The 15190-nt window shown below is 43.7% G+C and overlaps 1 protein-coding gene across 2 annotated transcripts in view; it reads right to left on the bottom strand.

Moving 5' to 3' along the window:
• The window catches only part of LOC148516875 (serine palmitoyltransferase 3-like), a 96595-nt gene that overhangs the window by 46170 nt on the left and 35235 nt on the right, over positions 1 to 15190 (bottom strand). For both annotated transcript variants that reach the window (XM_088479449.1, XM_088479450.1), the window contains exons 3-4: positions 13741 to 13895; positions 1523 to 1671 (exon numbers count right to left, since the gene is read on the bottom strand). In XM_088479449.1, the coding sequence (XP_088335575.1) occupies positions 1523 to 1671; positions 13741 to 13895 (304 nt within the window). The remainder of the gene's footprint in view (positions 1 to 1522; positions 1672 to 13740; positions 13896 to 15190) is intronic.

The raw sequence follows: 15190 nt of genomic DNA, 5'->3' as shown, positions 1-15190 counted from the left end.
AAATCTGAACTTGTTCTAATTTGGCTAAAACAACAGAACCGCTTATACTTACAAATGGCTAAGTTCATGGGTTATTGAAAACCCTCAGTGGTTACAAAGAAGAGAAACAAAAAGACCAATGATAACATAATAATATGCTAGGCAAAAACTGCATACTTTTTCCTACAAAAATACAATATTTACATTTGTTGAATATAATTCTATACTAAAATACTGATAGTATTATGTAGCTCCTCCATTATGGGTCTGATTCTAAAGGTGCGTACACACTAGACGATGTGCTCACGATGCGATATAGTGAGCGATTTCCCTTGAACTCCCCCCGGCAACTCCCCGGCACTCCAGGATACGATATGGTGCTAAAAAGTGTCCAATCCGACGAACAATCTTTTGTGCATTGTTAACGATTTCCAGTGTGCCGTATATGAGATTGGTAGATCTTGTCTGCTGTAGGCAAGATCTGAAGATACGACGGATGACCCGCGGGTATGCGCATCGGCATCGTGATCGTGAGTGGACGCTCACAATTTAGACATATTTTACACAATTTGACGTTCGAAATCGGGCGAATCATGCAAAATATCGTCTAGTGTGTATGCACCTTGAGACCCACCCTGCTGCGTCTGCTTTGATCTGTGCGGTGCTTTCAGCCCACCCGCAAAGACAGAGCTGCTTCAGGGAGGAGTAAGAACTCGGAAGTAGACAAGGAGGGATTTATACGCAATCCATACATAACTAAGCCTGCACAGATCATGCTGATATGTGCAGTGCTTTCAGCCTACCGCAAAGGCGGGTCTCGATTTAGGGGAACCGAGACATAAATTGGTTCCACTCGGTACTCATAAATTCAGGTGTGTTCAGTTTTCAGCAAAACCGAACCGTTCACCTCTAGTATTGAGTACTTTTGAAGAAAAGCGCTATAGAAATAAAATTATTATCAATATTATAATCATTATTACATTTAATAAACTATTAAAATTGTATATGTTTTTGTTTTCTTTATTAAAAAACTACAGATAATAGTATTCAAACAACAGCAAAAATGTTAACACTCTTGAGCAATACCTGCTTTACTCCTTTTTGTAATTTTGTTTTACTATGTAATGTCTGGGAAACCCTTTTATATTGTCCAGTACTTTGTGAAAAACACTAGGTAAAATAATAATAATAATAATAATAATAATAATAATAAAACATCACACGTATTGTCGGTCAATCATGTGAGTTTACGATTTCCAGGTCAGTGAGGTTGTGTTACATGCCTAAGCCATTACCAGTTCATTCCACCGGGTACGACACCTACACCTTTAGACATGATATGAATGAACTTATTGTATGATGAAAAGTAGAACATTTCTACATTGAGTGTAACATGACAATGCAACATGATAGTGTTACACTTACAGTACAATAAATGCTTAGTACAATTGCTTAATAAATCAGTAATGATATTTAATAAAACTCAGAGTGATAGCCAATTTCCACAGTCCAGTCACCACAGCAGCACACTGGGCGTCCTTACCCATTTCTTGCCTGGTACTGCAGACGCCAACTCCATAACGCTCCAATGTATTCTTCACTGAGCCCAGGAACTCTTCATTGTTCTCTGCAAACCCAAGGTAGTTATATGATCCCATGTTTATCACATCCTTAATAATCTTTCCAGTGTGCCTAAAATTAGACAAAATGATATGGTCAGTCAAAATGAAGGGGCTCTCCCACATTTGGACAAGCGCTCCACTTGAAGAAGCACCTGAGGATGACTGGATGGAGTGTAATACATGGTAAGATCTGTGGCAAGTTTCACACATAACACACACAGCCCCTATATTCAGATAAGGTGGTTATAGGGAGGGAGGCAGCTCATATTAAGTGGCATGTTATCTGAAAGAGGAGTGTTAAAAGTGTAGCATACTACTGCGCAGACTCCATGCTGCTACTTCTTCAGGGAAGTTTTATTCTCTCTATCAAGATGGACGCCATCTTGTCACTGTGTAAGAGTGACTCAGTGGTACACGTCTACGTACCACTTAGCTCCAGTGAGACCCGGTATTATCTGCTATCCTGCACCGCTAACCACATCCAGCATACACTCACTGGCTGGTGAGCGGCAAGACACCCTGCTCCGCACAAGCTCTGCTCCATTCTGACCACAGTGTGTATAACAGTGAGTACGACTGTACACTGTGTAACATCAATAAACCACTCTACTGGTTAAGCTACCAAGCTGTTCATATAGTTGAGGAATCCACTGGTGTGTACAGGAACTCTGCTAAATCCTCAAGTCTGTACACACATATTTCCAACAAGGTGAACTACTTTAATGATTAATCAGAGAATTGTCTGTTAATAATTGTCTTTTGTGTCTAATTAAAATACAACTGTTTTCTTTGCAAAGGTTATCACAAGGATATTGGCAGTTATCCCATATGGATGAATAAAATGCATATTCCCTACTTAAGAAATGGCCTCAGAATGGATGGTTCACGGATTTCATCTTTACTCAGGGTAAATTGAGACACTTCAAGTATCTTTTAAATAAGAGAATGGGAGATGTATCAAGCACTGAAAAGAGTGTAGAAGTGGACCAGTGGAGAAGATGCCCATAGCAACCAATCAACTTCCACTTATGATTTTATAGAATGTACTTGAAAAATACTACCTCAAAGTTGATTGGTTGCTATGAGCGACTTCTCCACTGCATAGGCAAACGCAGGGGGGGTTTCCGTCTGCCTGAAAACCCCTTTCCCCAGCCCACACCATGACCACAATGGAAATAGTAATATAATACAATGTTACTAGTGCTGCATGTTCTTCTCAGTATCACAAATGAAATAATTAGCACCACCTGTGGATCTTTTAACATGTATCAGCCAGTAATAAATAACCTGTGCACCAACTAGAATATCTGGAAAACATGCACTGTTAGAGATGCACGGCTATAGAGCCCAATATGTACATATATGTCCATGACAGTGCTAGGTTCTTCTGCTGCTCCCCCAGGCTCACGGACTTGCTCCAATGCTGGAATGGTGCCCACATCTAAAATAAATACATTCAGCTCAAGCAGGATGGCCTACTGATGCATCTAATGGGTTACTGTGATCTCTGGTCCTGCATATGCTGGATTTATTACACACAATACACTTTGTATGACGCTTATTAAAGCTGGTTAAGTACTAATTCTGCCCTCTTCATTGACAGGCCACACTCACTCTAAAATTAAGCATTTGGAAACCCTCCTCTGGAAATCCTGCGTTTGCCACTGCACTGGTCCACTTCTCCTCTCTTTTCCCTGCTTGATACATCAACTTTAAAGTATTTAGTTGCAATCCAGCTATCAATCAATCATCATCATCGGTACCAATGAGAGGAAACAGGCAGCTATGGAATATAAATATTATGGCTTTCCCAGATCATAACGTCTGAAAGCATGCTTCCCTTATCCCCCAAGTACCAGCTACAAAGCATTTGCTATCCTTGTCTCTAGCAAAATAAGTTTTCCGAATTAAATCATTACCATTATAAAGCACACTTTCTAATATCATCAACTGTACCTAAACATATGTCAGGTATGTGTATACCTATACATGCGCCATCTTGTGGTGTCAAAATATATTGCAACTTTAAACAAGATAATTAGACATTAGGGCAGTGTTGGCTAACCTTGACACTCCAGCTGTTATGGAACTACATAACCCAGCATGCACTGCTACAGTGTTGCTATTAGGGCATGCTAAAACTGTGGCAGGGTATGCTGGGATATATAGTTCCACAACAGCTGGAGTTTCAAGGTTAGCCAACACTGCATTAGGGGGTACATTTACTAAGGTTTGATTTTGCATTTTGAGTGATTTGGCATTCGATTTGCATTCGATTTGTATTAGATTTGTATTAGATTTTGCATTTGGGTATTTACCAAAGGCCAAATCAAATGTAAAATCGAATTTAAAATTTTAGTCAAATCGAACAAATATCAGTACTTTTACATAGACCAACACACAAATCCCTTATTTACTATAATTCAATTTGAAATCGAACACAAAATCGAAATTCAAATCCCCAAATGAATAGACCTGCTTCATGCTTTTGATTTGAGCATGAGCAGGTCGGATTGACACAGATACATGCCCCTGGGCGGTGGGTGGCAGTTGATAGTGTAGGTGTAGTGTAAAAATAAAATAATAAAAACATAGGCCCTCATTCAGAGCCACTCGCTAGCGGCAGTACGCTCGTTCCGAGCGATGTTCGCACATCTGCGCATGCGTACGGTTTTTAGTACGCATGCGCGAACCAGTCAGTGCGGCCGAAAATCGTTGGTACGCAATATAGCGAGGGCCTGCTATTTTGAGTGACAGAATGAGGCGTATGTGGGTGGTAACAGGGGAAGGTGCTTGAAAACGGGGAGTGGAGATCCGAACGCAGGCGTGCTTAAAGGTCAAAACGGGCGTTTAAAGGGAGTGCATATTTAATACAGCAGCGTCATTGACCACGTCACTTGGTTTTTTTTAACTCAGAACTGCTCGCAAAATAGCGGTTGAAAACACCAACCACAAGAATAGCGAGCAGTTCATACGCTGTACGATGTACTCGATTAATCTAATAAATAGCGGACATGACGTATGGTGCGTGCGGCCAGGGGGCGTTTTTATCAAATAAACGAGCGTATGTTTTGCTCGCTTGTTCAGACTTAGAGGTGGGAACAGACTGCAATTTGCGAACGGATCATTTGAATAGCCACCCCTTGTTTTTGAACGAACGACCACAAATAGCGAACGGCTCTGAATCAGGCCCATTGTCTTTACAGTAGAACTGCAGGTCTCAGCAAGCCTTCCCCGCATGCTGGTACTTGGAGAACCACAAGTACCAGCATGCGGGGCATTAAGGGCCCACTGGTACCTGTAGTTCACCTGTAAAGAAATGCTGAAAAAAACACAAGACACACACACCGTACGCAGTATAATTTTAATAAACATACTGTACATACATGCACACATACTCACCTACATTACCTGGAGTGGTCTCCTTGTCTCTGTAGGCATCCATGGTCTTTTTAAAATAAAAAAAAATGAAAAATGCGACCCACGCTCTAAGTAATAACCAGGATGGTTATTACTTCCCGACTGTAGCGCTCAGACTTGGCATCCTCCTTTGAAGGTCCGTGTCTGAGCGTTCATTGGCTGAGAGAGGTCAGCCCCCGCCTCTCAGCCAATGAACGGCTCCCTCCATTAAACTCAATGATGGGAACCGCAGTATAAACTTTAGTTACCCTGCGGCTCTCCATTGAGTTCAATGGAGGGAGCCATTCATTGGCTGAGAGAGGCGGGGGCTGACCTCTCTCAGCCAATGAACGCTCAGACACGGACCTTCAAAGGAGGAAGCCGCATCTGAGCGCTTCAGTCGGGAAGTATCCTGATTATTATTTAGTGCGTGGTTTGCGTTTTTGTTTTTTTTATTTTAAGAAGACCATGGATGCCTACTTTGGACCGAAGAGGACCGAACCACGCATAGGAAACGGTGAGAAGGGGACCGATGCTACAGGGATGTGTGCATGTATGTACAATATGTTTATTAAAATTATACTGTGCAAGGTGTGTGTGTCTTGTGTTTATTTCAACATTTCTTTACAGGTGAACTACAGGTACCAGTGGGCCCTTAATACCCCGCATGCTGGTACTTGTGGTTCTCCAAGTACCAGCATGTGGGGGAGGCTTGCTGGGACCTGCAGTTCTACTGTAAAGACAATGTTTTTATTATTCTATTTTTACACTACACCTACACTATCAACCTGCCACCCACCGCCCAGGGGTGGTGGGGATAGCCCCGGGCTATCAACCTAGGCTAGGGGTGCCCTGGGGAGGGGGACCCCTTTATTGGGGAGGTCCCCAAGTCCCCAGGGATCCCTGGCCTGGGCTGACTAGCGGTCAGGACTGATGCTGCGGCTGGGGGGCCCGGTGATAGGGCTCCCCTGGCTGCGGCATCAGCCCCCCGCTAGAAAGGGTCCGGTGCTGGTTCTGGAGCTTACGGTGGAACCCTACGCAATTTTTTTCCCTGTAAGTCTAGAACCAGGACTAGTTCCCAGAGCCCAGTGCTGGTTGTATTAAGTACAGTGGAACCCTATGTATTTTTTTCCCTGTACTTAAACAACCAGGACTGGATTTGCAAAGTCCGTGGCTGGTTCTGTTTTGATTTGTGTATCATTGATGGTAATCAATGATGGGCCCATCAATTGTAACCATTGATGGCCACCCCACCGATGGCCATCCCTACCCACTATGCAGAGACAACGCGAATAATCACTGACTGATAGTGATGGGTAGTTCACGAATGATCAGTTCAAAATGAACTGATCTTCAAAATGAACTAGTATACTCAGTTCAAAGCTCTGGCAAAGATCAGTTCATCAGGAGCTAAAACAAGTTGGAGGAGTTAGACACAGTAACAGAGAGAGCACAGCAGCTCCATTAGGCATGGGTCAATACTGCTAAACGACCACAGGTGGCACTGCTCTACTCAGACTATGGCCCGTATTCAATTTGAGCCGAGCCGCGTTAACTTAACGCGCCCTGGACTTAACGCCGACTTCGCCTGTTTTCCAGGCATTAAAGTATCGCGCGCGTGCCCGCGTATCCCCATATTCAATTTAATAGTAGGCGAAAACGGGACCCGGCGATACTTGGATCGGTGGTAAAAAAACAGGAATTTTCGGGAAATAATCCTAGGACCCCCCCTAAAGATGTCCAGACATGTGGGATCACTGCAAAAGAAAGTCGGGTTGTTAAATAGCTGCGACAGGTGTTTTTTTTTCCCGACTTTGGAGAAGTGATGCAGAAGAGCATTTAGCTTATTTTTTTCGTTTTTAAAAATGGTCCCATCAAATTTTGGGTACATAAAAATAGGTACAGTACTAGCATATTTTTAAGTCCCAAAATGCATTTTTTTTTAAATTCTGCAAAAATGCACCTGCCATGGCTATTTGAAATCCCGACTTCCTTCAGTAGTTAAAAATGGGGGTACCCATAGTGATCCCCCATGTCTACACATCTTTAGGGGGGTCCCTAGAATATTTTCCAAAAATTTACATCGTGTTGTACCTGTAAAAAAAAAGTAGTAATCATTTACAAAAAAAATGACATAAGGTCCCCCCCCAAAAGCCAAACCAGCCCCAGGCTTGCCAGCCAGTGGTGGTTTCTAAAAATATGGGGAACAAAAAGTGTAGGGTTCCACCGTATTTTAGAAACCAACCCAAGGCTGCAGGGACCAGTTCTGGTTTTAAATATAGGGGTAAAAAAAAAGTGGGGATCCCTCTATATTTAAGACCAGCACCAGACCCAACCGACCAGGGTCTAATGCTACAGCCCGGAGACCCAATCACCGGGGCTCCAGGTCCAAAGCATTAGCACCCCAAATCAGTCAGCGCAAGCCGGTGATCTCGGGGTAGTCGGGAACCCCCCAAAGAAGGGTCCCCCCCTCACGAGCACCACAGGCTTACGCTGAAGCCCGGGGCTCTTCCCCATACACCTGGCTTGGTGGGTATGGAGGTGATGGGGGGCCCAAATAATGTAAAACTATTGTGTTTTACAGTGGAACTACAAGTGCCAGCATGCCTGCCATTTTGCACTTGTGGAACAACAAGTGCCTGCAGACATGTGGCACCTGTAACTTCACTGTAAAATAAATAGTTAAAAAAAGACAAAACACACACACCGTGACAGTATAACTTTATTACACACACCTACCCATTCACACATACTTACCTATACCAGATGAATCTGTCCCCTTCTCCAGTAGAATATCCGAAAACATGGCACTACAAAGAAGAATTCATACTCACCTATATCCTGGCGCTGGTCTCCGCAGCATCCCCGGGACTTGGCAAAACAAAAAAACGAGTTTGCCCGTTCCATGCACTAGCTATCAGTATGTGTGTTGCCACACATACTCATAGCTCCCGAATGCCAGCTGCCGGAACATGCACGGAGCTGGCAGTCCCGAGAGGCAATCAGTGGCCGCGCTGACTGTAGAGCGGCTGCTATTTGGCTCCGGCAACTGACAGTTCCCACGTGGGCGAGTCACACCACGTGGGAACTGACAGTTGCCGGAGCCAATCAGCGTCCGCTCTACAGTCAGCACAGCCGCTGATTGGCTCTCGGTACTGCCAGCTCCGTGCATGTTCCGGCAGCTGGCATTCGGGAGCTATGAGTATGTGTGGCAACACACATACTGATAGCTAGTGCATGGAACGGGCAAACTCGTTTTTTTGTTTTGCCAAGTCCCGGGGATGCTGCGGAGACCAGCGCCAGGATATAGGTGAGTATGAATTCTTCTTTGCAGTGCCATGTTTTCGGATATTCTACTGGAGAAGGGGACAGATTCATCTATTATAGGTAAGTATGTGTGAATGGGTAGGTGTGTGTAATAAAGTTATACTGTCACAGTGTGTGTGTTTTGTCTTTTTCAATTATTTATTTTACAGTGAAGTTACAGGTGCCGCATGTCTGCAGGCACTTGTTGTTCCACAAGTGCAAAATGGCAGGCATGCTGGCACTTATAGTTCCACTGTAAAACACAATTATTTGGCCCCCCCATTACCTCCATACCCACCAAGCCAGGGGTATGGGGAAGAGCCCCGGGTTTCAGCGTAAGCCTGTGGTGCTCGGGAGGGGGGTCCCCGTCTCCCCCGAGATCACCGGCTTGCGCTGACCGATTTGGGGTGCTAATGCTTTGGACCTGGAGCCCCGGTGATTGGGTCTCCGGGCTGTGGCATTACACCCCAGGCGGTTGGGTCTGGTGCTGGTCTTAAATATAGGGGGATCCCCACGTTTTTTTTTACCCCTATATTTAAAACCAGAACTGGTCCCTGCAGCCTTGGGTTGGTTTCTAAAATACTGTGGAACCCTACACTTTTGTTCCCCATATTTTTAGAAACCACCACTGGCTGGCAAGCCTGGGGCTGGTTTGGCTTTTGGGGGGGGGGACCTTATGTCATATTTTTTGTAAATTTTTACTACTTTTTTTTAAAGGTTAAACAAAACGGGAATTTTTGGAAAATATTCTAGGGACTCCCCTAAAGATGTGTAGACATGGGGGATCACTATGGGTACCCCCATTTTTAACTACTGAAGGAAGTTGGGGTTTCTAATAGCCGCGGCAGGTGCATAAATGCGGCTTTGAATAAGGTGATGCAGAAGAGCATTTAGAAGTTTTTTTAGGGCAAAACAACTATGGGCATCAAATTTGGGGTACTTGAAAATGGGGTTCAGCATATTTTAAAGTTGCTAAAGTGACTTAAAAAAATTGTGAAAAACTCACCTGCCGCAAACACCTGCAATCAAAAAAATACTTGGGGCATACTTGGGGATCCCCTCATAGTCAAGTTCACTATTTTTTAAGTTTGTACCCCAACTTTTTTTTTTAGCCCCCCTTTTCAAAGTAAATTTTTGGGGTGTTCTTCATTTATTTTATTTTTTTACACAGATTACCTTTGGGGGACTGTCTGAAGGCTGCACGGGGGTTCCCGAAATGTTGCACCCCAAAACCCGAATTCTGCACTTTTTAACGCCTGCCATTCATAGGCGATACTTTACCGCCTATTGCATTGCATTGACTTAACGTCTAGGCGGAAAGTCTTTCAAATTGAATACAGGGAAAAACTAAAACAGGCGATAATGACGTCATCAGCGGTAAATTACCGCGAATCTGGACTTAACCCCTCAAATTGAATACGGCCCTATGTGTGTGACTGTGAAGCTCATTGAACTAGATTGTCATGACTCATGAGTCATTCAGGCATTCTAGTTTACTAGTTCGAATAGGTCAGTGACTCAGTGACTCATGTGGGGCTGATTGAAATATATTGTCATGATGACTCATTGAGTAGTTCAAAAATCACATGATACATTCCCCATTAGCTCTCTCACATACAGTTATGAGTCAATACTGCTAAACGACCACAGAGGGCACTGCTGTGATCAGACATATGCATTGTACGGATCTGATGTACATTGTCAGGATTCATTCTCCTAGTATATTAATTCACAAGATACACTCCTAATCAGCTTAAGACACAGGCCCTGATTCAGAGCCGGCCCTGATTCAGAGCCTAATCAGCTTAAGACACAGGCCCTGATTCAGAGCCGCTCGCTCTGAATAAGGGCATTTTTTTTTTATACTGGAGCCGGCCTACTGGCCGCTCGCTAAGCTGTGGGTGACCACCCACAGCTTTTGCAAGCGGCCAGGTGATGGTCAAGACCATCGGGCTTGCGACAAGACCCTTCTGGTAGGGTCTCGTCTGCCGCAAGCCCCAGTGAGCTGCCGGCTCTAATAGAGCCAGAAGCTCACTACTGACATCACTGGTGATGTCAGTAGGGCCGCCCCCAAACGGCAGGCGTTCCTTCGGGAATGCCTCCATTTGCACAGCCACCCCCCCTCCCCGCCTACAAAATGAGGCGAGCTGACAATCAATATCGACAGCCTCCCCGTCTTGTAGTGAGCCCAGGAGCGATGGACTGTTGTCGCTTGCTGGAGCTTGCGCATGCGCATGCCGGAGCCCGACTCCGGCGTGTGCATGTGCAGTGGGGTATCATCGACCCGCTTGTGAGCGCTGTGCACTCGCGAGCGGGTCTGAATCAGGCCCACAGTGCTGAGTGCTGCATGCTATATACTGTACTTCTGTTTGCTCTACAAGACATAGGGGGAGATGTATCAAACCTTCAAGAGAGATAAAATGGAACCTATCATTTTATAGACTATGCTTTGCATAACTTCTTTATCTCTCTCTCTAAGGTTTGATACATCTTCCTATCTTTACTGTACTGATCTCAATTTTATAGGGGTGATGTATAAAACATTCTAAAGAGGACAAGTAGAGAACTTGTCCATATTGAGACCATCCCCCTATTGTTATGTGGAAGATGTAATCCCACCCGCCCTATTGTTAATCTACAGTAGCTCTGGTGTGCATTAAGTGACATTAATGGGTGCAATTAAAAAATGAGACAAAGTTTTTTTCCTTGTAATTACTGTATTTTAAAAGAAAAAAAAGTGACACGTTACAATACTCTGAATTTGGGTCTCTCTCACTTGTATATTATGGAAATAAAAATTATAACAACAATTAAATTAACATTGCAGAGCTAAACATGTCACTACTAATAGTATTTTGTTATATATTGCTTTTTTAAAATATTAAAAGATAAGACATATTAAACATAGCTGACCATTTGAACAAGACTATGGGGTAAATTTACTAAAGTGAGAGTTTTTAGAAGTGAGTTTTAAAAGTGATGTTGCCGATAGCAACCAATCAGATTCTACTTAACATGTAACTAGCACCTTCTGGAAGATAATAGCTAGAATCTGATTGGTTACTATGGGCAACATCATTTTTAAAACTCACTTCTAAAAACTGTCACTTTAGTAAATTTACCCCTATAACTCACCTAATGAGCTAGTAGTTGAAATCCCTACTGTTTGTGTAATAGACTAGTTCTAGGTTTCCAATCACTTCTTTCAGCAGTGTTTCAGAGCCAGTGATGTAATGACCTAAATGAACTACATGAACTGATCATTTGAACTATTCTTTTCAGTGAACTAGATCATAATGAACTGATCACCAAAATGAACTACATTTCCCATCACTCCTGACTGAGCCGTGTTCCAGGTAGCAGGGCAGAACAGACAGTGACGTCAGGGGGTGCTCCAATCCAGCGCCGCTACATCATCATCCCCCAAAGCTGGCCCCCAGGGATAGGTGAGCGGGCAGAGTGGGGGGTAGCTACATCCTTAAGAAGAACCTGCACACGCCTGTGATATTAATACTTAACTTTGTATCCCAAGCCCTCTATTTTTAGATGCTCATAACTTTCAAATAACAAATTTGATCAGACTAAAAGTTGTCAAGCAGAGAGGGAATTGGTAAGGTGATTCTGGAAGTTTCAATGGAATGTGATGTAATTCTGTTGAAGTAAAGCAGGCAGCCTATCTGAAAAAATAAAGAGGCCCAACACATAGGCAAACGCAAGGGGGGTTTCCATCTGCCTGGAAACCCCCCTCCTCAGCCCACACCGTGACCACAATAGCAATAGTAATGTAATAGAATTTTACTAGTGCTGCATGTTCTTCACAGTATCACAAATGAAATAATTAGCACCACCTGTGGATCTTTTAACATGTATCAGTCAGTAATAAACAACCTGTGCACCAACTAGGAGATCTGGAAAACATTCACTGTTAGGAATGTGCTGCTAGAGAGCCCAATATGTACATATATGTCCAGGGCAGTGCTAGGTTCTTCTGCTGCTCCCCCAGACTCCTGGACTTGCTTTAATACTCTGGAATGGTGCCTACATCTAAAATAAAAACATTCAGCTCAGGCAGGATGGACCTGCTGCCGCATCTAATGGCTTACTGTGATTGCTGGTCCTCTATATGCTAGAATTATGACACACAATATACTTTGTATGATGCATATTAAAGCTGGTTAAGTGCTAATTCTACCCTCTTCATGGACTGGCCACACTCACTCTAAAATCAAGCATTTGGAAACCCCCCCTCTAGAAATCCTGCATTTGCCACTGCAACAAATCCAAGAAAAATCTTTCCCTATTTCTTCATCCCCTATCATCCAAATGGTGAAAAAGGGAAACACTTTCCACAGTGTTGTTCTGATTGGTTGAAAGATTCAACTAGATAGAGGTGGGGACTTATACATTTTCACACCACAATCTTTCAGCCTACCAAGGTATGAGTCTATATAAGAACTCCTTATGTGTTGGGATAGGGCTGAGAAAACAAACAATCAAAAAATCAGGAGATTGAAGCCCTATTATACATATAAGTAGTAGATTAGGGTAAGAAAGAGAAAAAAAAACAGGGGCATAAAAAGAATAAAGATGATTTGAAAAATAAAATATAAATAAGTGAAGGGATTTTAAAATACTGGGTTGAAAAGTATATTTGTATTCATGTGCTTAGATAATCGACACAGGTACTCTGGGGCCCTTTTCTAACAGACGGGGACCCTAGAACGGTGGTATGGTTGACACAACTACAGTAGAATGGTTGGGAAGAGTGCCAGAGATTTTCTTCCCAGGTTCTCATTAGTATGATCAACAATTTTAGTGTTGCCTCTACTAATATCAATCAATTCAGAACGGAGTAACCCAATGGCTGTTTTGCTAGGTCAATACAAAGCAGCCAAGAATTTGTTAAACACACTGGGGCTCATTTAGTATTGGAGGTACATATTTCCTTACTGTGCTGTGCACCATCAATACATACACATACAGTACCTCCATATGGACATTTTTGCATATCTTTGATCCATTGGAGAGACTGTGTGTGTCTTTTCCTATTGTACATTCAAAACCAGAGCTGTTTCTGCACATATTTGCACCCTGGACAGGCTCACTGCCACAACCACAGCTCTACCTCCCAGTTCTCTCCAGCACCTTTCCAGCCCACCCCAGGATGTGCTCATGTCATGGCTCCCCTTGGCTACTGTTCTTCCCCGGCTCCTCTCCACTGACAGTATGATGACTTCATAATGACACATGCACAGTGCGGGAGGGAGCTGAGAGCCAGATGCCAGAGCCTCTTCAGGGACCAATGACCTTGTGCCCTGGATGGGGGCACTGGTTGCACTGCCTCTGGTACAATCCTGTTCAGAGCGCATAGACATCTATCTCTATATGGGATTCTCTAGTAAGGCAAAAATGTGCCAATGGCAGAATAGATCACCTGTATGTCCAGTTGTAGTCATCTGTCAGCCGCTCCATGAGGTCAAACTGAGGTCCTGGCACGCTGCAGATGGGCCGATTAAAGCTATCACGAAGCCGCATGTAGATGTTTCTGGTGTAAAAATTCTCAAAGTCTTGGTAGAGGGGTACAAAGTCCTTCATCAAACAAAGATATTGGTTAATATTGTAGATACATTATATACTACACAGTTTGTCAGTCCTTCATAAAGATATATAACTGTCACCATTTGTGTTTAGCTTGTGTTTACGAATAAAAGTAATAATAATATACAGTGTTCCATTGTCCAGTCCATTTACACAATACCTTTATCTAAAGTGCTTGGAAATGGTATTGGCTGGGATACATGTAAATGAAGGACTGGCACCATATGCCAGTTACGAGGTGTGTATTTTGCACTTTGTACAGGTACACATACACATTGATGAGATGACTAGTAGTAAACTAGGCAAATATGCTGCCAACGCAGTGACCTGTGGGCTCGATTCAGACCCGCTTGCTAGATGCGTTCACACGCAGCAAAAGTATTCAAATCCGCGATCGCAACGCATTAGCACGCCCACTATGTTTTGGCGTGCCCACTTATGCATGTCATCTCCAGGATGTGTATGCAACCATCGGTAACATCGAGTACCATTCGGAAGCGAACGCTGCACTTGTGGTTGACCATACCCTACCGCAAGCACTGCGAGTGCTTTGGTGTGTAAAACAACCATGTGACGTGTACTATGACGCTGCGTCTTAATTATGCACGCCTCTGAAAAGGCGTTAAGATGCTCAGGCATGCCTGCGTTCACACCACCACTCCCCCGTTTCCAATGACCAACCCCTGTCATGACCCACAAACAGCTTCTCCTGTCACTCATTCTAGTGAGGTGACTATGCGCAACAAGCGACCGCTACGCGATCGCATGGACTGGTTCACGCACTGCGAACGCGTCCTAGCGAGCGGGTCTGAATCGGGCCCTGTGCACCATGAGATCTGTACAGCTCTGCATATGTGCAAAAATATGCTATTTGCCCATGCTAATTTCTTTTCAGTAATATTTGCCCATTTTACAGAACAAGCCATGTAACTTACATCTTACTACAGTAGCTGTTACCTTATTCCTACCAACAAGCTGGCTAACAAGGGAGTTAGTATGTGGTAGAATATTTGGGAGGCTAATTTATTTGATGAGAATCTGTTGCGTGCAGCCCTGGTGAACTGGATTGCTGTATGTTGGATTTATGCCAGTCTATCTCACACCCCAACCTGTAATGAGTTGCACCTGTACTTGGCTCTTAAAACTATGGGGTCTATTTACTAAGCAGTGTTAGGAGACAGAGTGAAAAGTGATAAGAAAGTGATAAGGTGCCAGCCAATCAGCTCCCAACTGTCATATTTCAAACACAGCCTATGAGATGGCAGTTGGGAGCTGATTGGCTGGCA

The sequence above is a fragment of the Taudactylus pleione genome, unplaced genomic scaffold (genome assembly GCF_031769625.1).
Source record: "Taudactylus pleione unplaced genomic scaffold, aTauple2 ptg000235l, whole genome shotgun sequence".
Classification (NCBI taxonomy): Eukaryota; Metazoa; Chordata; class Amphibia; order Anura; family Myobatrachidae; genus Taudactylus; species Taudactylus pleione.
Note: the sequence above shows the minus strand (reverse complement) of the source record. Positions and strands in the feature narration are given on the sequence as shown.